Genomic DNA, 26,703 nt, shown 5'->3' with positions numbered 1-26,703 from the left:
GTCAGATCCTTATTGTCACATGGGGACAGAATTGATCTAATCAGTTATACAAAACTGCATCAGTTTGAATGCACTAGCTTGTCTCACTATTTCAAGCTCCATTTTGTTCAGATCTGAATGACAATAAATGTTTACTTTTCACTTTGGCCAGAATAAACACACTGATATTAAGCTCTCAACTGAATCTCAACTGAGAGTGTCCATTAAAAGTAGCTTGATTGTTGATTTAAAGAGATATTAATGAAGTATTTGTAAATAAGCAATGTCAATAAAAACAAGTAGTTTGCTAGTATGAACCAGGAACTTGCATAATATGAGCATTAATATATGGGCCTGTGTTTATTATAGTATATTGTACTGCCACCTGGTTAATGATGGACTACACTCAGAGATGAACTGAATTATAGCCTTATGCTACCTCTGGTTATTTGTGTGTTCAGTCTGTCTTTCTTTAACCATAGTGTAATCATCCATAACGTTTTGTATTATCTATGTATTTGGCTGTGATGTAATCAGAAAGTCACTTTATTTCTTATATCTAAAGATGTGTTAGAAGAGACCAGCTTGAACCACGTTTCAGTCTAAAGTCGCTGCTTCTCCAAACCTTTTTCTGTTCATTTTGTCTTCTTCTGTTTGTATTTGTGCACAAAATGAGCATATTGATCTTTTTCTTTCACTTCTCTGCAGCCAACAGCTCGTCTTCTTTTTTTCTACGTGCACTGATGCCCTGGTTGGCGATTCCTTATTTTCAACTGTTTCTATCGGCTTTTATGTGTTGGGATAATAGAGAGATCCGGATTGAGCAGTTCCCTTTTCTTTGTTTGGAGACAGCATTCAAACTATAAACACTAAAAGAAGTTGACGTGACATAAATATATCTATAGTGAAAACATTGCTGATTAATTTCTCACCCTTTTCGACTGAATGTATAGGAACAACTGCTCAAACATGTGGCGGGCGTAGCGTATGACATACACCGTATATAGTGAACAACAAACGAGCAAATTAGTTTTCTTTTTTTTTTGTGGTCTTTTAGGAGAAGTGGAGCACAAAGTGAGTTCAGGTTCTGCTAAATACATGAGCACACTGTATATTATTACATGGAGAGGAGAGGGAGAGAGAGATTTGACTTGATTTGCACTGACACTTGTGAGGAGGGTTCACAGCAGCTACTAAAGGAAGACAGTGTGTCCCTGTGTGTGCGTGTGTTTCTGTGTGTGTGTGTGTGTGTGTCCCTTTGTGTGCGTATGTTTCTCTGTGTGTTTGTGTTTCTGTGTGTGCGTGTGTATTTCTCTCTGCATATGTGTGTCCGCGTGCGTCGGTGCTCAGTGCGCGTGTTCGTGTTCCTCTTTGTGTGCGCGTGTATTTCTGTGTGTGTTCCTCTGTGGGTGTGTGTTTGTGTGTGTGTGTGTGTGCGTGTGTGTGTGTGTGTGTGTCCTCCACCCCAGCCGAACCCACGTTACTTTGACTGACAGCTGAGACTCGCCTCCACCCCCTTCCCTCACCCCGCCCCGCGCGCCTCCTGAGTGGCAGGCTCCCTCAGCCGCGCGCCGATTGGCCAGAACCCGCGTAGCTCAAGCGGGTCAACGGACTGCGGGGGGCGTGGCTCTGAGTGCCCATTGGTCCGCTCGACGCTCCGCATCCTGTCCCCCCACGTGGAGCCGCGGCTCCGATAGGCCGGCCGGCCGCTCTGTGGGCGGGCCCCGCAGCCCCGGTTGGCAGGGGAGCGTGAAACCGCGTGAGAAAGTTTCCATTGAGGAGGAAGACGCCGATCGGCCGCTGCTGCTTGTTGTTGTTGTTGTGATCAAACTCCGGCTTTTATCCCGCTTCTCTCCCGCCTGACGCCTCGCGGACGCCGCTTCGCCTCCACGCACCGGGGACGTGAAGCCGCGTAGTGTTGTTGTTGACGCTTCCGCCCGCCAGCGAGTCAAGTGGGAACTCTCCACTTCGCCGTTAACCCCGCGTGGATGTTGCTGATGCTCCGGCGGAGAGGCGGCCAGTCTACGGCTGTGTGCTGACGGCCCGGCGGCGTGAACTCCCCCATCACCACCACCACCACCCGCCTCGTTTCTTTCTACTTCGGAATACACCGACTCGAAGCCCCGGGGGTGGCTGCGGGCTTCTCTCCTCACCTGGCCCGTGTCGCTGAAGCGGGGGGGGGAGACGCTCGTTGGACGCGGCTGAGCTTCTTTTAGCTGCCTCCGGCTAATGAGCCGTTTCCAGTGTTTTTCCGGCTGATTTGCGGCCGGTGGAGCGGAGGACGGACCGGGAGCGAGGAGCGCGGATTCACATTAAACGCTCCGGAGCCGGAGGAGGGGGAGCTCGCTTTTATTTGAAATCAACTACACTTGCTCCCAACTACGGCGGATGGATCCTTGTCCGTGATCGGGAGTTACCCCCACCCCCTCTCCCCCACACACACACACACACACACACACATCCCCCGGACCCTGTTTGATTCCCCCAGCAGCGTGGTGGTGCTAAGAAGGAAGCGGTTGTATCCTCCCGGAGATAACGATGTTTCCCCAGGGGCGGCACCCGGTAAGGCTCTTCCTGCTCCAGCAGTAGTTACCTGTCTGTCCGCAGCCCGGGAGATAACACTGGCTCTTTTGTCTTTCACCCCGGCTCCCTGTTGTTTTAGTTCGAACAGCCTCCAGGCTTTTAAAGTACACGTTCACACCGAGCGCCCTCTTCTTCTGGGTAGTTGGTCTCTTGCACCTGCACAGATCAGCAGAGTGAGATTAATGCTATTGTTTGTTTTAACAGCTTCCCATAATTCAAATATGACATTTACATGCCAGGCTGAAGAGGATGAAATGCATGTTGCAGGCCACATAATGAGGCACTGTGATGTTAATAATCTCTCCTGTGTTTGTGTGTGTGTGTGTGTCAGACGCCCCACCAGGCTCCAGGCCAGCCCTTCAAGTTCACCATCCCAGAGTCACTGGACCGCATCAAGGAGGAGTTCCAGTTTCTTCAGGCACAGTACCACAGGTGGATAAAACAAACACACATTCACATGGCAGGGCTCCTGTGTTTATGGGGCGCCACTGTGGCCAGTTTTTCCTCATTGTCATCTGCCCTCTAACACCAAACCTCACCCTAACCACAGCCATCCCCTAAACATAATGAACAAAACCCCAACTCTGTCCTCATGCTAACCCATAAACCTGGATTAGGTTCATATACACACCAAAGTGTGCACACATGCGTCAGTGTTAGTGCTCTGCGCTGCGGTAGGTCTAAGTCTCAGTGATGGGTGGGAGCCAGAGGGTGGCGTGTGGGCTCAGGCTTTCATAAATCACTCCTTATTTCCCCCCTGTGTGTGTGTGTGTGCGCGCATGTGTGGTTGTGTGTTGGGAAAAGAGACTTGAATGTGTGTGCGCGGTTGTTGTTTTTTCCTCTGCTCTGTGTGTATGTGTTTTTACTCATTTGTGTTTTCAGGCAGGGTGGACCACAACAGGTGTAAGCTGCCGACCGACAAGCAATTTCTAATTCACATCTTGATTCACACGTGCAGACAGCAGGGTTAAACCCAACATCGTACAGTCAACATGTTTGTCATATATAAACTGGATGAGTAGTCTTCTGCGCTTAACTTTTAATCTCTCGAAGAGACGCTCTGTGTGCCAAACTGTTTCGGTTAGTGTTTGCCATTGTTGTTGCTTTAATCAGTCAGTGAAAACCAAGAGGGATCAGAGGAGAAGACCCGTCTGCCATAACATTTGTGATGTAAATCCGCAATTGAGGTGTTGGTTCGGGTTGTACTAGACTATATTTGCTTTACATGAGAGGTTTCTCTTAAAGTTAATGGCGAATCATGTTTTTCAGTCTCAAGCTGGAGTGTGAGAAGCTGGCTAGTGAGAAGACGGAGATGCAGAGACATTATGTCATGGTGAGAAACCCTACATTCAATTAATTTGCACCACAACATAACTCACAGCACCGCAGCTTGCCCTGAATTGTCCGTGAGGAAAACACAGCGTGCTCAAAGGCTCCATAGGCCTGGAGAATGTCAATCTTCTCAAACTTCTTCAAATGCTGCATTACCTGGGTGAAAGAGGGAGGGGAAAAAACAAACCGCACAACAAGCCGACAGTAACGCCTGCTCTCTGTGCAGCTTCATTACTCAGACAGGCTAATGAAGATGATTAAAGTGTGAGATTAGACTTTGTTTCAACTGTGCGTCGGTGGGAGGCTTGTGCACGATTAGTCAACTAAACAATTAAATGATGTTACAGACACCAGGAGAAATAGTTCACATGGCAAGTACAACACCGGTTAACGGTTGTGTTTAGGATATGACAGATTTGCGCAGCGCTAGCCAGGGATGTCAGAGGTTCTGCGTTTATCAAATTGTCAAAAGAGATTGACAATTTAAATTTAATTTGTCACATAATGAGCCACAGGAGATATAATAACACAATGATTAGATGCACGTAATCAAAAGAAAAGTTGTGGTGCCTACTTTAGCGAGTGTCAAGCTATTTTCACTGGAACAAAGTGAGGTCCAGGAAGATTAGTGTGTCTTTAGAAGAGAATGTCGTGCAGACACATGCATCTTCTTTACCTCAATGGTGATACAGGTGTAAAACCTTTTGATTTGGATGCTGTGTCCATTCAAAGTAGTTTGATTCGATTACTGGTTTTGCCAGTAAAACACCCTCGTTTATAAGATCACACATATTCTCGTTGTTGTTTTTATTTCAAAATCCTTTAATGATCTAACCCTCTTACTCCCCTCTGCCCTCTTAGTACTATGAGATGTCCTATGGCCTCAACATCGAAATGCACAAACAGGTATGTTTGCCTCTCGTCCACTCTCTGCATCTTCCTGTTTGTCTTTCCTCCTCTCTCTTTCCATCTCTCTCTCTCATGGCAAGGTTTTTGATGTATTTGGTGTGTGCGCGTGTTGATTTGTTCTTGTGTGTGCACAAATGCACCTGTGTGTGTGTGTGTGTGTGTGTGTGTGTGTGTGTGTGTGTGTGTGTGTGTGTGTGTGTGTGTGTGTGTGTGTGTGTGTGTGTGTGTGTGTGTGTGTGTGTGTGTGTGTGTGTGTGTGTGTGTGTGTGATCGATGGGGCTCTGTCTCCGTTTCTCCAGTTAGGGCCGGCCGGCTGAGCCCAGAGGCAGGATGAATGGCTCTGTAGATTGATTGGTGCTGTCTAGGAGAGCGACCTGCTTTATTACATTAGAGGGGCAGGGCTGGGGAGGGCAGAGGAATCGATCACGGTGAAGCAGGCGGAGGAGAAGCCATGGAGCTTCCCCCTTTCAGAGGCAAAACGCAACAACGCACACTTAAGCCGGCCAGACGCACAAGTGTGGAAACACAAAACACAGGGCGATAAGGACACTTTGTTGTAATTCCAACACACACACACGCACACGCGAGCGCAAAGCAAAGAATCAGAAGAAATGAAGAAATGTTTGCCAAAGCTTAAGGACATGGGAACATTTCACACATACAGTACACATAGTAATGTACACACAGAGTCAAACATGCTTCTGCATAAGCACATGTTTAAAGGCAAATATACTCACATGTTTAAGTACTGTATGTATGGATAAGGAGGAAAAACTCGCACACACTCCAATGCACACACACGCATTCCCCACAGGAGTGGTGCAGGGCTCAGAGCGTTTACCAGTAATTACCACAGCTATCGACCAGTCAGACCAGAGGAAATTGGAGGTGGATTGGCCCGGCCGCTTCACTGAAGAGCGGGGATGAGCCTCCGACTCTTTCACACTCCCTTCCCTACGGTTTTTTTCTAGTCCTCTCCTTCTCCACTTGTTATTTTTCCCCCTTTTATACCCCAAGTTCTCACCCTTTCTTTCCGCCTTTCTCACTCTCCATTTACAATCATGGGATCTCTTCTTTCTTGAGCTACACCCCCCACTCCCTTGTGTCTTTTTTCTCTTCTTGGCTCTTCTTTCATTTTATGTCCGTGCCGAGCTACTGTTCTTTCATTATGAGGGAGCTGCATCTTTTTCCCATTGTCCACACACACACACACACAAACACTTATGCACTAAAGCTCCAGGGGAGGTCATTAGCTTGGGGCTGCAGTTGTCAGAGCAACAAGCTTCTGTGTGCGGGGGGTACAGGGGATACAGACTAACAACCTACCTCCTGCTGCTGGAAGTATGGCTGTGTGTGTGTGCTTGTAGTGTGACAGTAATACTCCAATTATATGTGGAATGGGAAGCCTGTTTTCTGTTAGCACTTTGTGTCGGCATACATGCATCCTCTCTCTGTATCCTCAACTTTTGTTTACCTGCTCTGAATTATATATCAACTAGATTGTGTTTGATAGAAATTGTCCAACGTTGCTCTCAGAACTGAGATACAGTTTGCTTTTATCTTTATTTTACCTCCTCCAAGTGTCCTTGTCCACTATCTGTAAAAGTGCCTCTCTTGGGGACTGCAGCCTCATTTGTTTGATCCTTGTTAGTTTTGTCAGTCAGCTTAGTAAGATTAGCTCAGCTGACCTGATAGTAGTAAGTCAGACTATTCTCAGACGGCCTAATCAGTTAGCCTTTATACAAGGCTAATTGTAGGCTTACAAATCAGGCTTCTGAGAATGGAAGTGCTGGTATAGTCTGCCTGAAATAGACCTGTATTTTGAGCTTTCTAGGCATGGTTTAAGTTGCGCGTCCTGTTCTAAGATTGAGTTACAGTTTGCAGAAGTCAGCACCTTGTGAACTGGTCAGGCTGCAGGTTTTTATAGGGCTGAAAATGAGGTGATGTATTGTACAAAGGGTGAAGTAACGGGTACATCAGGAGCACATGTGTGGAAATAGTACTGGCTGAAAATACTGGCATTACATATCACATAAACACTGCACAGAAGTCAAAGCGGTTAAATAAAACATCAGAGAAATGGTAAAGCACTGTAAAACAGATGTACACTGGTCTATAGATAGTGCTTTACATTATGCAGCTGTTATAGTCCCAGTGTATCCACATGTGTAAATAAGTATGATCAAATCTTTATTTGACACGTTGTATTGCATGTCTTGTAGAGTCTCACACTCACACACACACACACACACACACACACACACAAACCGCTCTGAAGGCTTATAACCCTTTGATTCCATATTCTCTTTGATTCTTGTAGAGTCAATTATTTATAGTGTTTAGTTTGTTCAGCGTGAAGCTATCCCATCTTTACTTACATCTGTTTGTTACTTCTATCTTTACTCACATTTACATAGCATATTTACTTAACCACCTTTTTTTAATTCTTCTGAGTTGTGTCATGTGAATAATTTGTGTCCTTCCATGTATTTTCTTTTTTTAGTCTCAGTTATTTTATAAGTGAAGCAGTTACTTATTTAGTTCAGGGCTCCTTTTGAGTCGACTAGTACTTAATTTAACTTATCCAGGTATCCAAGTACATAATTGGCTGAGCTGTAGCAGGGTCAGTTGATTGAGTGCGTGTGCCATTCTATGGTTGTGAGGACCAATTTAGGATCCAATCCATCGTCCATCCAGGGACGTCTTGGTCCTCACAACTTTATAGCTGGAGGATTAAGACTTGATTTTTATGTTAGGGTTATAATTAAGTTTAGTTGGCTTTCGGGATGACAATGTCGCTTCCTTTGGTCCAGACTGAAACAGCATAGTAACTACTGGACGGACTGAAGTCAAATTTGGTCTGACATTCATGGTCTCCAGAGGACCTGTCCCCCTGACCTTTCCTTCAATGAGGTTGACATTTGTAGTTTTTGGTGGCATATCTTGACAATTATTGTATGGATTGTTATGAAATATGGGGCAGACACACATTGATCCCTGGACTTCTCATCTGGCGTCGTCATCAAATACCCACATTCCCATCATAGACTTCAGTGTTAAGTAGCAAAAGTTTAAGGTCTGCTAATATTTAGCTCAAAGCACAACTGTGCTGTAGCAAAGTATGTCTTGTGCAATGACGAAAAAGTACTTTATCTTATTATTGTAAAACGGGACGAATTGTATGCAGTTATTTCTGCAGCAGGTGATGTAATAATTTGGTCAGTTAAATCCCCACAGAGTGTTGCTTTGTGTTGAGACACAGCACATGTCTTAATGGCTCTGTGACTGTGTTTTGACCTTGTTTACTTAGTTAAAACGTTTCCATAAGCCCAAGTGTCATCAGTTTTCATCCCATAATAATGTAAGTCATCTTTTTCTAGTTTTTCACTTAAGAACAGTATATATGTCTTTGACGATTCTGGGTGTATCTATTTATGGGTAATGTGTGCATCTGATGAGCCATTACTACGTTTCATGGCTCCTCCAGTTCCCTCTTCACCCTGGCCCCCTTTGTATCAATTTGATTGGATGCTATGTAATATGAGGTCCCTTATCTGATTTAATGCCACTGTGGGGGTATCTGGTTTCAGCCAATTGTAGCCACCTCCGGGGGTTTGGGGGGCAGGCGGATGTGTTGGCATGGATACTGGGTGAGACTAAATGAAGTTAGTAGCTGATGAGATTATGCTGAAGTGCTGATGGGAAGAGGGACAAGAGCCCAGAGAGAGCAAAAAGAAATACAACAGGCAATAGAGAAACTTGAGCTCACACCGATGATGAGAAAGGAAAATCTTGTCGTACCGTGTGTGTCTGTTAGTGATGCTGAAAGAGGTACACACCGCTGTGTAAAGAGAAGTGGATGTGTGTCGTTATATCGTACACTGGTAGGTTTGTGTGTTTGCTGTGGAGATAGCAGTTTCGTGTGTGTGTGTGTGTGTGTGTGTGTGTGTGTGTGTGTGTGTGTGTGTGTGTGTGTGTGTGTGTGTGTGTGTGTGTGTGTGTGTGTGTGTGTGTGTGTGTGTGTGTGTGTGTGTCTGTCTGCTTGTATGACTTTATTGGTGTTACTGCACAGCTGTCTTTTCTAAATGAATGTAATTATGTTATTAAAAATTAAGTCGCTTTCTGTCTCTGTGTGTCTGTTCCTTCACCAGACTGAGATTGCCAAGAGACTAAACACCATCTGTGCACAAGTCATTCCCTTCCTCTCACAGGAGGTAAGTACGTGTGACTTTGAGCTACAGACTGTTCTCCATGCAAACACACTCGCTGCTAGCTTCACTGATAATAAGGCCTCTTACTCTTCGTACTTTTCATTCATGTTTTTTGTTTGTGTGTGTGTGTCTTTGTTTTGCAGCATCAGCAGCAGGTCGTCCAGGCTGTAGAGCGAGCAAAACAGGTGACTATGGCAGAGCTCAATGCTGTCATCGGGGTACGTGGACTGCCAGGTCTTCCACCTACAGTGTGTATACCTCTATTTCATCTTCACTTATATTGACTGTCTCTGTATGTCTTTTTATTTGGTATGAAATATATTTCCTTCATTTATGACATAAAAGAGGCAGTCAACGGGCTTGGGTCGCACAAAGGTTTCACTTAGGTTTCTGTCACGTTGCCTGGGTTATCTATTTGATTTTTTTTTGCTGTACATGCCAGTAATTAAGAAAAGGGTCGGGCCTGAGTCAGGTTCGGACATATAAAACAGAATGTCGGGTTCTGATTGTTTATTTTCCTCTCTGGCTTGGTCGTGTTTGTTCAGATAATTGTGGCCCAACTATTGTCTGTGTGCAGCCATGATAGTCTGTACATCTAGTTTTATTGGAATTTATTTGAATTAGAAATTGAGTTTTGTTAACGGCAGTTCAGATGATGCTAATTCCACTTCCCTTTTAGATTTATGAAGGGACGCATAACAATCAGCCAGCTAATGGTGACTTGTAATCCTTTACCCCTGTTTGTATCATTTATAATTGTGTGTGGACTCCAGGTTGCTAGCATAGATAACATACCTGGGGCAACAACAGATGAGCTACAAGCTAGGCAATTGAAAAATTTTAATTTCTCTGCCTGCATGTAAAACGCTGTTACCAGGTATTTCAACAGATTTCTCATTTCCTCCCTTGCAGACATAAGAGGTACTTGTGGCAATGAGCATTGTCAACATCGACTCTAGTGAAGTGTGTATGTGCTGCAGAGTGTGAAACAGTTTCATCCACTCCTCGCAGACTGTAGTATCTCCTCTTCTAACGTTTAAGTAGCAATAATATAGAGGGAATTTATTATCCTAAAAGCTCCAACATTGGAGTGAATTGATTCAATGGTCTTGAACTATTTAACTCAGGGGGCCATTTAAGACCGGGTATCAAAAACCATCCCAAGTAATGGAGACATAAGAAGTAAGTCAAAGTAATTTTTCAAGCAAATATTCAGATTTCACTTGATAACGTCAGAATCATTCCTAAAACTTTGCAGTAGTACAAATAAGTTTAAACTGAGGCATATCATTTGAAATATAGTGCCCTTTATGGACCAACGGTCTTGAAATCAAAATGTTTTTTGATTGATTGATTGATTGATTGATTGATTGATTGATAGAAATGATCCGTGTCACGGTGACTGAGCAGAGAACAAAGCAGAGGATTCAGCGAGAGGAGTGTGATGAGAGGTGTTTATTGAAAAGAAGTCGTCAGCGTGCGATGAAGGATGGGGCGTGACCAGTTATTCAGACTTGAGCTGACAAGTGATTGGCACCGTAAGAGTGAAAAGAAGTTCGAAAAACAAAAGCACTTGAGCTTTTGGTGGTGACATTTTGGATGTTGGAGGGTGGTTGAGAATACTTGGCTTTAAAGTTGCCATAGAGGAGGCTGGGGGGTAGAGTTTAAGAGAAATGTGATGCTTTCGGGGGGGGGGTCGTTCTTCTGAGCCTAAGCCTTGCAAAGAGCGGCACTGGAGGATAGTGTGGTTAGATTTGAGGAGGGCTTGTTAGTTGGTGTAGACTTAAGGGGACTTCGTGTGGGATGGGGGCGGATTTGGCAGTTGCTGTTTGAGTCTTAATTGCAGGATTTCAGTGTTTGTAAAGGGGGGGTCATGGCGTTGCCCTTACACTACCCTCTTCCCCTCTCCTCCCGTCTCCCACGCCAGCCTGTCATTCACCACGTTTGTGAGTTAAATGAGTGTAATGAAGCATGTTGCCCTTACCACCACACACACACACACACACACACACACACACACACACACACACACACACACACACACACACACACACACACACACACACAGCCCCCCCCCCCCCATCTCACACTAACATCCCATGACAAACCAGACTCTCCTTGCCTCCACCAATGCTTCCCCTCCATTTACTCCCATCAGGGGTCCTGTTTGTGTTTCCGTTTGGGTGTGTGTGTGCCTGCGTCTGTGTGTAGCAGAGCATTCATTTGTGTTTTTCCCAAAAAACAACAGTCAGGTTTAGGATGGTTGAGTGAGGGTGCATGTCTTCCTTGTTTATCCAGACTATGTGTGCGTGTTTGTGTGATCAAGTGTGACATGTGGGTGTGTTTATGTTTGATTGTTTGGCAGACAAGCCATTTCGGGAAATTGTGTGTGTGTGTGTGCGTGCGCAGGCAGTCATGGGGGCTGACGCCAAAAGACTATTTTGTTGTGTTGCTTTCATTCATTGGGGCAGGACTCAGAGCGAAGGATGGATAGAGAGGAAAAGAGAAGGCGGGGGCTGAGAAGAGGGGGAGTGGGTTAGTCAATTAGGTGAGATAAAAGTCGGTTTGACCTTCAGCACTCCTTCCACCCCCGCCGAGTCGCCTCCTGTGCCCCTCCTTCTCCTCTCCTCTCCCTCCTTCCTCCTCCCCTCCCCACGGCGAATCAGTGAGCTTGGATTCCCGCGGCTACTGTCTGAGGAGGCAATAATGATGTTTTGGAACACAAAGGCATTTCACGCTCAGACGAGCGCCTGATTTGGTGTGAAAGAGAGAGCAGGGCTGCCAGCCAAACTCTCTCTCCCTCTCCCTCCCTCACCCTCTTCTCTCCTTCTCTCCTCCCCTTCTCTCCTTAAACCGCCTCACTCTCTCACAAGACCTGACAGTGCAGGCAGCAGCTGGGGCTCTCGGCTCTCTCCCCCCACTCCTCTGTCATTCCTTCTTTTCTTCTCCCACCACATCCTCGGAGCTCTGGGCTGTGATCCCAGCTGTCAGTATTGTTCAGTGTTTGACCTCAGAGGGAGGAGGGTGTGTGTGAGGCAGCGTGTAGGGGGGAGAGGATGTGTTCACTGCCTTGTAGACTGCAGCAGCTTGTTGAGGTGGTGTAAACTCAGACACTGAAGAAACGGTCCCATCTGTTGAAGACTTCAATGGGGCCAGAAGTCTCTTTTGATTGGGTTACAGAGTGCTATTGATTTGTTTTTTACCTATTGATCACTCGGGTCCATTCTCTGCCACTTGGGTTTTGGGAGTCAGGTGTCATTGCTTTGCACATTTCAGGCGGCTGGAGGGTTGGAAACTGCGGTGAACAGCACAGATTTAATGACCGTGATGCTCATGCATTAGTGCAATGTCTACGGAGAGACAGAAGGTCAACTCTTCCTCAGGTGACCGAGGATGTTGATGTAGGGCGTGATCAGCCTTTGTCAGCAACAACAGTCTATTGACAATCACATAGAGAGGGGTGTTATAGTGCATAAACCCCCCTCTCCATTACTAATATGAATACGCATTTGAGAGCTGAGTGGTGCAAAAACCACAGACACTGGTCTATAGAGATGTGGAAAAGCTGATATGGTTAGACAAGCAATTCTTCACCATATTGTGGACAAGTGTCTCGTTCTGAGTGATCACCTTAATCCTGTAATGAAACATTTCTATCCTAATGGGAGGGGTCTCATCCAGCATGACAATACCCTATCCATAGGGCACATGGGATTTCTTAAAGCTTGGCTTGGCAATTCCGTAGAATTACGCACGGTTAAATACGTGCCTCATAAACTCTAAAGCGAATCAACAAACACAAAGTAAACGTCAGTACTGTTCAGGTCCCAATAACTTCTGATTAGTGTCGGCATTTATTGTTAAAGTGTAAAGTGAGCGCAGGTCGGTGGGAGAGCGGAGGGAGGAGACTCTGACTCGATTATGTTCTGTCTCTGCATCGATGCATCGAAAAGCGATTCATTTCACCACCCAACTAACCAACCCCACTACATTAAGTAGTTTGATGACAATGATGAATTAGGTTGGCTGCACATTTCTATTCGTGTTCCAAAGCTAACCTGTTTGTGAATATAAACTGGTCCTTACTGGTCAGCCTGTAAAAGTGCTGTGCCCCGTTTCAGTGAGAATTTACCCATTTATGTTGTGTTTGCTGTACATTTCCAGCTTTAGACTAAAAGCTCCTGAAAAAGGCTGAGCTGTGTATAACAGCATCCCTCAATGTCATTGAATCCTTATTCTTAACTAACCACCTCTTTCTGTTCTTCTTCTCTCTTTGTCAAAGCAGCAGCATCTATCCCATAACCATGGTGGCGCCCCTGTGCCCATGACCCCTCACCCTGCCGGCCTCCACCCCTCTCAGCTGGGTGGCTCGGCTGGCCTCCTGGCTCTGTCAGGGGCACTTGGTGGTCTTCCTCCTCATCTGGCTGGAAAAGACAGTGATAAAAAGCCTCACCTGGCCGGACCAGATTCACACCCCGGAGGACCCGAGCACCTGAGAGGTGAACACACACACACACACACCCGTTTGAATAGATTATCATGTCATTCAACTTGCACTGTGTATCGCTGAGAAATGCCTAATTTTATTCAGTAATGGTAACCAAAATGGTTGGATTTGTTCACTCTCTAAAGTTAGTTTTTTTTGTTATAAATATGATTAAATACACAAGACTACACATTGCTAATTTATTCTCCTTCCCTTCTTTCTCTTTTTTGTCTTCTTCTCTGCTGAACACCAAACCCTGTGACCTCAACCACATGTATGTGTTTCCAACGGCATTAGAGAGAGAGCCTGGAACTGTAAGTACTCCCTGTTTCTGTGGCAATGTTTACTGTTCTCACAAACTGCTCAGTTTACGTGCTCATATTCTCAATAGAGATCATTTGGTTTGGGGGTATTTAATTTTGTTCTTAGATGTACTCTGCTGCAGTTTACTTAAGCTCACCAGTGAGATTAGTCCGTCTCACCTCCGTTGATGGACATCTGCAGGATCATTAAGCTCCCTTCCAATTCCATGGAAAAACAAATTTAAACTACCTTTAATCCATTAAGACCTTGGGTGCCCCTGAAAAGCATTATAAAACCTGAACGATATCTGAAAGCAACCTGCTGAAACTTCTGAAAAACTTCAGAAAAACTTGACATTCTCCCAAACCTGAAGTGGATAGAAACATGAAATAAAAACTATTTGAGAACTTATAAATTTGGCTTGAAATGTAAATCATTACCATTGCCATGCAAACAGATATGACTGGAAATAAATACATTTTCATTTCATTTCAAAATTTTTGATAAATTGAGTTTTTCTAAAGATATTTATAAAGGCAATGAGTTGAAAATGGAAATATCTGAATGTGTTTCATCTGGTCCCAATGGATTTTGATGTTATCATTTGGATTTGTGCTTATGAAATTATCTACCCATGATTATGATAAAAAAAAACACCCCTTAAATCCCCACTATGAAGCTATAAAATAGACAAAGTCCTCTTGGGCCAAACATGAAGTATTTTCTTTAGCATTATGTGTAAAATACAGTTTCTAGAAGGGCACATCTGTCCATATCTCATAATTTCAGGTATATACTTTTGCAGAGGGAGACTCATTTAAAAAAAAAAAAAAATTCAAATATTCAAATTCTTTGCTGCTACAGTGACATGATTTCCCCCCAGATCAATGAAGTTCATGTCACCGTGTTTTATTTTAATCAGCAGTTTTCTTCCACTGTTTCACACTCAAATAGCTTTCATGGTTAAATGTGCATTTTTCAGTGTCAGTGTGTGTGCATGTGTGTGTTTGTGTGCTTAGGGATCTCTCGGGGAGAGCTTTGGCCTGCCTGTTTAGTCCTGCCCCAGATCTGCTCTGAACTGTTAGGTTTCCTTTCTTCTCCAAATGAGCTTTTTAGCGTGGTCACACACATGCACACTCGCACACACATGCGCACGTACACATGCACACATATATTCACATACACAGACATGCACACGCACGCTCCCCCTGCCCGGCCTGCATTGTTGTGCCTATTTAACACCTCAGTGAGCAGATTACCCCCCTCTCCACCCTCTTCCCACCGCCCCTGATCCCGCGCTTAAAGACTCTCATTGTGTTTAATATCGGCACCACTGAGAGGGGAGGGCTTGGGAAAGGGGTGGGGGGTGAGGGAGCAGCAGTCATATGACACTGAGCTTGTGTGTGTGTGTTTGAGAGAAAGACTATGCAGGGGAGGCATGGAGGGGGGAAATTGCTTATGTTTTGCGGGTCAGTGCTCCTGTGCTCAGCTCACTAAAACCTTTCAGTAAAAGAGGAGGTGGGAGGGAGGGTGAGAGGGAGGAAGAGTGGAGGGCGTGAAGGAAGGGGGCCATTGGCAGAATACAGATTTTCACCCCCCCTCCACACTCCTCTCTTTCCCTCTCTCATCTCTCGTTGCCCTTTCTTCTCCTCCACACTCTCACACCCTCCCCTCATCCTCTGTCCTCTAATCTCATCCCCTCCCTTACCCCATTTTTTCTCACCCTCCTCCCAAGCTCCTCCTCTCGTAGCTATTCCTCCTTCATTTACCCTTTCCCCCCTCAAAGCCCACTCCCGTGGTAGATGGTGTGCACGCGCATGTGTGTTTGTGTATGTTGTATGCACATTTCATTGACAGGCTGAGACTATAATGGACTCAACATGAAGCTTTAATCCATTAACAATAGGATCCGTTGGTCAGGAGGCCAGGGGGCAGCTCTCTCTCTCTCTCTGTGTGTGTGTGTGTGTGTGTGTGTGTGTGTGTGTGTGTGTGTGTGTGTGTGTGTGTGTGTGTGTGTGTGTGTGTGTGTGTGTGTGTGTGTGTGTGTGTGTGTGTGTGTGTGTGTGTGTGTGTGTGTGTAGTCTTGGGACACAGAGGGACACATGAGTGTTATGCAAGTAATATACACACACAGTCTGATACACACTTGGTCGTACACACAGGCTTTCACAGTCAATTACACATTGTACACACACACGCACGCACGCACCCACACACACACACGCACACACACACAGCCAGCGCAGCTTGTCAGAGCCAAGAGAGGGAGCACTGATAGATTTTGAGTGCCACTTAATGTAATCATCAACTTCAGAGGTGTTGGTTTGTGTGTGGCTGTGACTGGCTCTGGTCAAGTGAGAAGAGAGGTTGCTGTTTGAGTGTTAGCGCTACTTAATTCATGAGTCTGTGAACTATTAACCTGTTTGCAAGTAAGAGTCTGTTTTTCTAACCTGCTCTGAACATAGCTGAATAGCTTGTGTAATTAGTGGTAGGTGGATTAGACAGTCTAGTGAGCTCATGGAGAATAAACACAAACAACAACAAACCTGAACTGGAAATGGCAAAATTGTCTCATCTCTGCAAATCCCCTTTTCTCTGTCTTTTCCTCTTTGTCCTTCAAACTCCCTCTCCCTCTTTATTCTATTTTCTTTCTACCCTACCTATCTTTCTTCTGTAATCTCTCTTCCTGCTCTCCTGTTCCACTGTGTTCTCTCCTTCTACTCCTCATTGCTGCTTTCATCTGCAGAGTAACTCGCTGCTGCCAGAAAGTCTCCGGAACTCAGATAAGCGACGCAACGGACCAGATTTTTCAAACGACACCAAGAAACGCAAGGTGGAAGACAAGGACTCCAGCCACTATGTAAGAAACTGTTCTGCTGTGAGGAAGCATGCATATTTAGTGTTTGTATCTAAAGCTGCTTTCAGACAGTTCCTCTGTATTTTCTCTGGAGGTGCATGTGTGAACACAAATGTCAGAGTGAGACGCTCCGCAGTTACTGGCCTCCTAGTTTAAAGCCCATGGAAATCCAGGAGAAGTTGATGTGTGAACACAGCAGGGGATCCTCCACTGGATGGGATGGGGTTGATGACGCTTCTAACACGGGACAGACGCAAAAAAAAAAAATCTCCCGGCGAACATCTGTGCCGTGCACGTAGAAGAGTTTGTCATAATAAGAGCGGAGAACGGAGTCGAGGGGCTGTAAACATGATCACGTGATCTCCACAGCAGAGTTAATACGTCACTTCCTGCCTCTGTCTGCCGCACCCGGCTGCTCCACCTCTCGCCTGAATAATGCTGAGGATTTGATGCTGTTGTGAACGCATCAGTGCAAATACCCCCCCGCTGTGTTGTGCATGTGTGAAAGGCAAACTGCTGGTAAACTCCGTGGCCAAATTTCATGTCTGAAATTAGCTATAGTTACACGTGGAATGTTGAGAGTGATGTTTCACTTGGTACTTATACTTGACAATGAACGCATTCAGGTAATTAGGACAAGGACATTTGTGTAAATGTATTATTATATATATTACAAAGTACAGTATAGTAGTAAAATGTATTATTAACTGATAGAAGTAAAGGGAAGGGTGAGAATATTAAATAATGAACTAACCGATGGTCTTACTGTCTTTGCAGGATAGCGATGGTGACAAAAGTGATGATAACTTAGTGGTGGATGTTTCAAATGAGGTCAGTATGTTGTAATGTTTCTATTGTTTGTTAATGGTTGTGATGAGTGTGATGCATGAATTAAATTTACAGACGTTTGTGGAAAATGTGACACTTTAGTCTGGTATTCCACTGACTCCTTGTCCCTCCACCAGGATCCAGCCTCCCCCCGTGTCACTCCTCTCCCCTCACCCAGAGAGAACGGCGTGGATAAAGCACGTCTTCTCAAGAAGGACCCCTGTAGTCCGGCCTCTACTGCTTCATCAGCAAGCTCCTCCTCCCTCAAGTCCAAAGAGATGGCAATGGTAGGGATGAATAAGATTTAAAAACATTAAGTTGTTTCGAGTCGGATAAACATTCAACCTCATTTTTGTATTACCAGTGGACACAAATGTATGAAAATGTAAGACGTGTGATTTACTTTGGCTTTTATCACTATTCTGTTGCAGTGGAGGCAGTATTGTGTTGTGCTCCTTGTACAGATATATTGGTATCTACATATACGATTTCTGATATACGCCCATTTGAAAACGTTTTAATTTCAGTAAAAGGTAGATAGATGGCGTGATTTTAGAAGAGGTGAAAATACATAAAGAGATTAATCTCAAAAAGCGAATATGCTTTGTACCAAATTTGGCTACGAACTCATTTCATTCAGTCTACAAATAGAGTAAGAGCCAACAACCACCGTATATTCATAATAAAAATGAATACTGGCCGATATCAATATCATATTATTTAATCTCTAAAATTTGTTTTGGCATTGACCTCAAATATCCAGTATAGGTCAGTCTTTAATCCCTAGTTAGATATTTCTTGCGTATGTCTGAAGTCTCTCTCTCTCTCTATCTTTGGCAGCGAGATAAAGCAGGCACACCTGGGCTAAAGTCGAGCACACCCACGCCCAGAGGTGACTCCACTCCTGGTCCGAGCACCACACCTGGAATCAGGCCCAGTCTGTCCAAACCCCCCTCCATGGAGATACCACATCCACCTAGTAAGTCCCGTAAAAACGTTTGTAATTGAATGATACGATTGGTTGTGTTATATTAATATGCTTAAGTTTGCCAGAGGGCCTTAAGTTCTGTTTTCTAAACTGCCTCCAGGAAAATGTAACCTCAATCATAGTTTCAATCAGAGATCTTTTTGCTTGTATCCTTAAAAACTTAAGGGATGTTGAAGTTGATGCTGTTTTGGTTATAATTAGTTTTATGTATTAATCTTTCCTTGCCTCTGCTCCTCAGCTGCAGGTTTGCGGACGCCCCTCGCTGTACCAGGTCCATACCCGGGTGCTTTTGGTATGTTGCCCCATGCAGCAGGGATGAATGGGGAGCTGGCAGGGGCTGCGGCCTATGCTGCCGGGCTGCACAACATGTCACCTCAGATGAGCGCTGCCGCCGCGGCCGCTGTGGCAGCGTATGGCCGTTCACCCATGGTGAGTAGAAAAGGCTTATTTATTTTTAGGTGAAGGGACATTTTATATCATAATATCAAATCAAGCCAAGCAGTTAACTATATTTTTCTCTTTTATTGATATAAAAGATGAGTGATATACAATGCATAAAAAAAGTTTCAAGCACACTTTTTAAGTTTTTCTGTTTATCATATTGAATCACAGAAGAGGTCATATGGGAATTTTTGACCCTGATAGGTAAAAATATTGAAGTGAAACTAATAAATCCAAATTCAATTCGATACAGCACAACAGTTTTCATTACCGAAGTTCTCACCACACTTATTACAATATGAAGTACATTCTCCTTTCAGAGGAATTCTAGACTTTACTCTGTGTAGATAAGATCCATCCGATTCTTCAGTTTTTATCCGGCTCTTTTTTGGTGAAAGTTCTCAGACTCTGTGAAGTTTCATGATAAATGTGAGTGAAACAGAACAGAGTGAATTTTCAAGTCACACCTTCAACTTGTTGCCTTCATATGAGTTTTTATTTCAACTGGGACTTCCTCTCTGCCATTCTCCCTGAAGCGCCCGGGCAACAGTTGTATGCACAGTGCTCACAACTCAGCCACGAAACCCCTATAACCTGCTCCAGGCAGATTTTCAGCCAAACTATCCTCTTTCCATTTTCATGACCCTGCTTGGATTTAACACACGTGATCTCCATCCAACATTGCTGCCACAGGGAATTCTTATAAAGTAAATTATGTTTAATCAGACGTCATATTTGACTTATTTAACATTTATTTTACCTTTTTGTTTTATTTGTTGAGCAGTGGAAAAAAAAAATCATAAGTACATCCACTCTAATATAATAGTTTAAAAAAAATAAAACATTCAGAGGTGAATGAGCACTATATTCATATTGTAAAGTGTGGAAATTGTCAATAGTTATTGCTGTATTTCTTGTGTTTGTTTGTTTGTTTGTGTGTGTGTGCGTGTGTGTGTGTGTGAAGAGAGATAGCATTTATCTAGTGTGTAAGCTGTTGGTGTTGCATTGAGTCACCTCATCACTCTTGTCTGTATTTGTATAGTGTTCATTACACTGTTTAAATAGGTTTAGTAGACTCACTGCTGTGTCTGGGCAACACTTAATAGAAACTCAGGTTGTGTACTCAGCAACTGTGTGTGTGTGTGTGTGTGTGTGTGTGTGTGTGTGTGTGTGTGTGTGTGTGTGTGTGTGTGTGTGTGTGTGTGTGTGTGTGTGTGTGTGTGTGTGTGTGTGTGTGTGTGTGTGTGTGTGTGAGCACCACCTCTGTGTGTTTGCTGACTCTTATACTTGTCATCCAGACTGTGAGTGTGTCTGTGCTCATGAGTGTCTGTTTGCTTTGTGCTCACGAGTGTTTCTGCTCTGTTCCACAGGTTAGTATTGACCTGTGTGTGTTTTTTGTCGATGCCCATGGGCATGTGTTTGCACTGCGATCACAACATGTCTGTGTTCTCTCCTCCAGGTTGGGTTTGATCCTCATTCTCACATGAGAGGAATCCCTCCCAGTCTGACCGGAATCCCTGGCGGCAAACCGTGAGTGTGTTTGAGGACCTATTTCCCACATCGTCCTGTGGAACAACTATTTTCCACCTTTGTTTACTTTTTCTCTCGTCATGGCCAACCAACTCTCCTCCTTTTCTACCATCAGTGCCTACTCTTTTCACGTGGCGGCCGATGGACAGATGCAGCCAGTGCCGTTCCCCCCGGATGCTTTGGTCGGCCCGGGCATCCCTCGCCACGCCCGTCAAATCAACACACTGAACCACGGGGAGGTGGTGTGCGCTGTCACCATCAGTAATCCCACAAGACACGTTTACACAGGAGGGAAGGGTTGCGTCAAGGTCTGGGACATTAGTCACCCAGGGAACAAGAGCCCTGTGTCACAGCTCGACTGTCTGGTAAGTGGGCTGGTGAATTTCAATAACTTGTATATTGAAAAATGTTTATCAGGGCATGTGCCAAAGTTTGGGTATTCAGTACATAGTAATCGCCTCCTTTGACTGCCTGCATTTCCGTTAGTAGTTCCTGTTGGATTTTGAGTTTTCTACAGATCATTAGAATTCAGCTTCTTTTCAGTTTCAGTTTTCTAAACCACTTACACAACCAGAAAACAGAATATTTCCAGCTCAATTCCTAACATATGAGTAAGGGGTGCCCAAACTCACCGTGTTAATATTTTTAGTTAGTAATTTGCCAAAAGGTTTGCAGTGTGGTGGTATCTGTATGTGTCTTAAGATTTTAATTCTATTCCATTTAATTCAAAGAGAGAAGAGACTAGACAGATATTTGTGACCTTATAATAATTTTTTTTATGCATTTAGAAAAATGCTATATTTACAAATCTTTTTTTGTGTGCTTACCACATCAGAACCGAGACAACTACATTCGCTCCTGTCGCCTCCTCCCCGATGGGCGAACGCTGATAGTGGGTGGTGAGGCCAGCACTTTGTCCATCTGGGATCTGGCCACACCCACTCCCAGGATCAAGGCAGAGTTAACGTCATCAGCACCGGCGTGCTACGCTCTGGCCATCAGCCCGGACTCGAAGGTCTGCTTCTCCTGCTGCAGTGATGGCAACATCGCAGTCTGGGATTTACACAATCAGACACTTGTTAGGTAAGAGAGACCTCGTGTGTACAATTTGATTGTAGACAGAAAGAATGTTGGAAGAAGATTAAATATAATTAACTATTTGGTGAAGATAAATTTGAAACATTTAGAATTATCCTCCAACCACATGTTAAGCTCAATATTGAACTACGTGATTTATTCAACTCAGCTTAGGCTTGTTTGACCTTTTATGATTACGTATCATAGTTGTATCATAAAGAAGCAGAATATTGAGCCAAAGAGACGCTGCTGATGAGAAATACTGTACGCTCTTCACATTTGATTGTCTGTGATGCATACCAAGTGCCCAGGCAACCTGATTCCCAGTGTCTTTGTGTAAACATTTCTCTCTTTATTTAACCGTGAATGTATCCGTGTATCCTGCAGGCAGTTCCAGGGCCACACAGATGGAGCCAGCTGTATTGACATCTCCAATGATGGCACCAAGCTGTGGACCGGAGGCCTCGATAACACGGTTCGCTCCTGGGATCTGAGAGAGGGGCGGCAGCTGCAGCAGCACGACTTCACATCACAGGTGCACACTCGTACTGGCAAAGAGTGTTTCTTCAACGAAGCCTTAGGGCTAAAAGTAGAATTCCCCCTTGAGCTTGAGTTAATTTTTGTATTTTCCTCGCTCTCCTGCCCAGATCTTCTCTCTTGGCTACTGTCCGACGGGAGAGTGGCTCGCTGTGGGAATGGAGAGCAGCAACGTCGAGGTCCTTCATGTCACCAAACCTGACAAATACCAGCTTCATCTACACGAGAGCTGTGTGCTGTCTCTGCAGTTTGCCTACTGTGGTAAGAAACTGCCTCCATCTCACTTCTTCTCATTTTGTGGTCCATCATAAAACCTTTCTCTTTAGAATTGGTTCTTTAATGTGTTGTGAAAGTTCTATGATGTAACTGTATCTCTGTGGTTTTTTGTTATTTTAACTTTTATCAGAAAGGTCCGTAGAGCCAAGGCTACAAAGGTGTTTTTCGCTGTTTAACCATTTCTCTTTGATTATGTCATTGTCAATCTTTTAACCAGAAATTGCTTTTTCTGTTTGTTTGTGTTTTTCTAACAGGTAAATGGTTTGTGAGCACAGGGAAGGATAACTTACTGAATGCATGGAGAACACCCTATGGAGCCAGCATATTCCAGGTTGGAACAACAGATCACAACTTTCAGAATATATCGATTAATGTGGATGTAGGGGAACAATATGTTGATGTAATCGCACATACGTTAATTTACGTGTCACTGTTTACGTTCACCCCCCAATTATGGCGCTCTGACCATTGCTGATCCCAAAGAATAGGGTTTGTCGTTACAGTGCATTTTCCAAGTTGTAAGCAGTTTATTTATGTGTATAAAGAAGAGTTCTGAAACTAAAAGCTATAGATTTCAATTTATGTTACACTTTCAGTCTGTGTAACCAACCTTTAGCAGCCAAATACACAATCCATTGAAGTCAAACACATGCTGCACTATCTACAATATTAAATTCTGCAGTTTTAATATTAGATTTTGGGTTTTTTTGTCTCAGGAAGAACAAAACAGGAAATAATTGGAGGATATGTAATCTACTCTCAGCCTTAGATAATATATAAAGTTGCCGTCTCTGATGTTTCTTATTCAGCTTCAAAAAGCCACCTTTCCACCAGCGCTGCACTTCATCAATGCACTGATTTGGTGGAAACTGTCATTGTTACATAATTTTCTTCCAAAACAGCATCTTTAATTTAACTTACAGTTTTCAAGACACATTAAAGTTGCAAAGTTCAACATGCCTGCTGTTGGATCATGCAGTGAAATATTGCTTCAGTGTGGTAACACATCCTGCCTCATGTGGTGCATCAGCATGTCTGTGACATGATGATCTAATGTGACAGCCACTGTATCTTATTACCCATCACTGATTTAGAATGAGAGCAGCAGACATAATTCTATTTTCTAAAAACCTGGTTTTCTCTGTGTTTCTCTGCAGTCTAAAGAATCCTCCTCGGTGCTGAGCTGTGACATATCTGTGGACGACAAGTACATTGTCACTGGTTCAGGGGACAAGAAGGCCACTGTTTACGAGGTCATCTACTAAAAATGTGAAAGGAAATCGAGGACATCTGCTCTTTTCCCACACACACTGATTTGTTTCTAGAAATGTTCACATGGAGCCAGAAATCGAAAACAACGGTGATGATCACGTTCCGTTTTTTTCTGTTACATCTGCCGAAGACACACGGAAAGGAGAGAACACGCACACGTGGGTTGTGCCAGTAAACATGACTCCAAATCAGCTGGGAGCTTTTCACTGGAGAAGCTGGATGTTAATGGAAAGAGAGGAACTGTCTGGATGTTCTTGCCTCTGCTGCTTTTTGCTGTGGACTGCACTGGGATCAGATACAGGGACCAAGAGATGAGTGGACTGAAGTGCATCGGTTGGACTGGGACCAGCTCTTCTGGAAAATACTGTACTGGACATCAGATACTAAGACACTTGATTCAGTGTGACGACCGGGGCGGAGACCCCGGAAGAAAAACTCTAGCGGGTTGAATATGTGAACAAACGGCAGAAAGACGGAGCAGGATGTGGACATAACCTTTGAGAGACAAGAGAGGAGAAGCAACAGCAGAATAACATTTTATAGACGGAGAATGCAGAACATGTTTTTGTCTGTTCTCGACAGATATCGCTCACAGCCTGTTTGTCTCTCAGCTTTGACTCTTTGCCCTTAAAAACGTCAGCTCGCTGTTCTGAAACGCCTACACTGTCTGAAAAGTACCTTTTTTTTTTTTTCAGTCTTAACACTAAGTCCAAACCTCACTAACTGCACTGTAACTGTAACTGTCCACCCACACACTCGGTACACACTGTACTTAGGAAATACCCCGACAGAACCTAAACATACGGAAGGCCTTGTTGACTTGTCCATCATCATCATGCTACTTCATACATCAGGCACTGTACATCCTTCTCATGCAATCCAGGATAATTTAAGATCCTTTTTAACAGAGAATAAATATTTACCAAACCCCAAAAAGCTTCTAAAACAGGACAAAATACTGTAAATGTTGTTCTGAAAAAAAGCCAACTGGTTTTCCTCTTTATTTTCTCATCCTTTCTTTATGATTCTATTTAAAGAGCCAATTCGTGAAAATTTGAAGGAAAAAAGTTTCAGAAATTTGATTTATCCTCAAAAACTCAATTGTTTCTTCTGTTTCAACACATGGTTATAACTATTCTCTACTTGTGTTTTCACTCATCATTGGTGGTTAGTACTGTCGCCTCACAGCAAGAAAGATCCAGGTTTCATTCCCAGCTTGAGTTTGCATAATAGAAAAAGGAAACCGCAACATGAGCCTTCATATGTTTTAATGTCTTGGCCCCTCCTCCTTGTTGTTGAACAGCTCTTTCATCAACTAATCAATCAATATTTCAGAGACTCAGTATGGATTATTGGTCGGCTGGAGATTGTTACAGATTTACACATTGATTTTTTTTGTTGCAGTGTAAACATGCCCCTGCTGTTCATTTGAATGCAGTTTCATTTGTCTCTGGTCTCTTTTACAATAAGTTCACTGGTTGAGGTCATGATAAATAGGATGGTGATCTCAAATAGAAGATTTCTCCACTATATTTAAGATTTAAAAACAACCCTTTAGAAAATGTCTTACTGTTGTATATTCACCCTGACCCTGCCTTTGTCACTCTATGAAACACGTGATGTCTTACTGTGTGGAAGGTTAATCATGCTTTGTGAATCGGGACCAACTCAATGTGATTTCATCTCGTTTAGTGGAAATCTGATATGAAGAAGTAAAAACTCCTCTGCGATACATTCACTGAACAATTGGCATTTTGCCAAATACTGTCACTTGTTTGAACGCATTATTGAAACTGGCTAAATTGTATTAAAGAGTAAAAAGTTTTTTTTCTCTTTACAGAGAAGTTTGTGGGATTTGCAAACAGGATTAAATAATTTGTCAGGATCATTAAATCGAGGAGGGTTGCACAGGAGCAGTTGTATTTCAGCTTCAGGAAGGAACCAATCTCAGCCATTTTAATTTCATTATTTCATGATTTTTTTTTTTTCTATTTCTGTCTGTTGAATGTTTGTAAAAATGTATATATGTTTTTTTTTTTCTTACAGGACATGCTTTAGGAATAACAAACTTTTTTGTACGTCTTTTACATGGAGAAGAAACGTCTAATCAGGAGAAATACTAAACGGTCTTAATGCTAGCTAATCTATAATGATTGAAATGTCTAGACAATAAATGTTTTTTTTGTAACTGGAGTGGTTTTCCTGGACTTTCTGGTTGGAACAAGAACACATTAGGATCTAACTGACACAATTGTTTGGATCCATTACAGATAATTGTAATGGGAGCTCAAAGTTTTGAGAATCAGCATCATAAACGGATGATTTAGATTCCAGTTATGAAATAAAAGTTATGGGGGAAGTTAGTCAGTGAAACTTAACACCTCAGTGTCCAGGAGGATAGAGGTTGTCCTCATTTTGTTTGTTTGGATGTTTGAAATAAAATATGCTGATTACTTTGTAAAATCCAAATACATCACTATTCGTTTTTTTTTTAACTTACGTCTGTTATACATTATTGATACTTTCAATTAAAGCCAACAGAGAAAACACATATAGGCGACGTGGGGTCTACTATCTTCAACAGAGTTGAGTTATTCTGATGGATTCAAGAGAAATGAAACTTTGCATACGTGGTCATATCTTTATCAAGCAACATTAATTCTCAACTCAGTTTATTCTGAATATTTTCGCCATATTTATTTAAGTTTCCTACAAAGCCACAGTGGCACAGCCCTGAATCCTCTTTGCTTTTCTCTTAACAACCTTCATCACTTTCATGAGACTGAGTGTGGGGCATCGGTACAAACTTAGGAAAGTTAGACTAAAAGGTTCCAACATTATTTACTAAAGAGGTGGGGAACCTTTTTCATACCAAGGGAGATTTCACTTGTTCTACAAACTAAATGGTCAAACACATCCGGCACTAACCTTTGTAAAGCGATGGTTGGAACTGCTTTTCTTTTGAGAGGCGTCTCATGTCAGATGGTGGTGATGATGATGCTACTCAGCTAAAACAAAACACATCCTAATGACATGTGGCTCGAACAGACTGAAATTCTGAAAATCTAAAATCAGATTTGGGAGTAATTCCATG

General features: G+C 43.5%; 1 protein-coding gene across 4 annotated transcripts; it reads left to right on the top strand.

The window, feature by feature from the left end:
• Positions 1-1,754: 1,754 nt before the first annotated feature.
• Positions 1,755-25,802, top strand: LOC118115196 (transducin-like enhancer protein 1). 4 transcript variants are annotated; one of them, XM_035166206.2, is made up of 20 exons: positions 1,755-2,541; positions 2,894-2,994; positions 3,832-3,895; positions 4,756-4,800; positions 8,955-9,017; positions 9,158-9,232; positions 13,300-13,513; positions 13,798-13,814; positions 16,550-16,663; positions 17,438-17,491; positions 17,626-17,775; positions 18,329-18,467; positions 18,715-18,905; positions 20,377-20,447; positions 20,563-20,812; positions 21,283-21,530; positions 21,912-22,059; positions 22,172-22,322; positions 22,592-22,668; positions 23,495-25,802. In XM_035166206.2, exons 1-20 carry the CDS (start codon positions 2,518-2,520, stop codon positions 23,600-23,602), a joined length of 2,304 nt encoding a protein of 767 aa, XP_035022097.1. In that variant the 5' UTR covers positions 1,755-2,517; the 3' UTR covers positions 23,603-25,802. The 4 variants fall into 4 exon arrangements, with proteins under 4 accessions (XP_035022097.1, XP_035022099.1, XP_035022098.1 ...); XM_035166208.2 differs by having other exon boundaries at positions 1,756-2,541; positions 9,158-9,199; XM_035166207.2 differs by having other exon boundaries at positions 1,756-2,541; positions 9,158-9,199; positions 13,297-13,513.
• The last annotated feature ends 901 nt before the right edge of the window (positions 25,803-26,703 follow it).

Source organism: Hippoglossus stenolepis, chromosome 9, assembly GCF_022539355.2.
Source record: "Hippoglossus stenolepis isolate QCI-W04-F060 chromosome 9, HSTE1.2, whole genome shotgun sequence".
NCBI classification, from domain to species: Eukaryota; Metazoa; Chordata; class Actinopteri; order Pleuronectiformes; family Pleuronectidae; genus Hippoglossus; species Hippoglossus stenolepis.
The sequence above is the reverse complement of the archived record's forward strand: the minus strand, read 5'-3'. Positions and strand labels throughout refer to the sequence as shown.

Excerpts from the sequence above, each read along its gene's own strand:
- LOC118115196 (XM_035166205.2), top strand. The coding sequence starts at position 2,518 with ATGTTTCCCCAGGGGCGGCACCCG. Across the intron at positions 18,468-18,714 it reads GGAGATACCACATCCACCTA|CTGCAGGTTTGCGGACGCCC; the intron begins GTAAGTCCCGTA and ends TCTGCTCCTCAG. Across the intron at positions 22,060-22,171 it reads AGCACGACTTCACATCACAG|ATCTTCTCTCTTGGCTACTG; the intron begins GTGCACACTCGT and ends TCTCCTGCCCAG.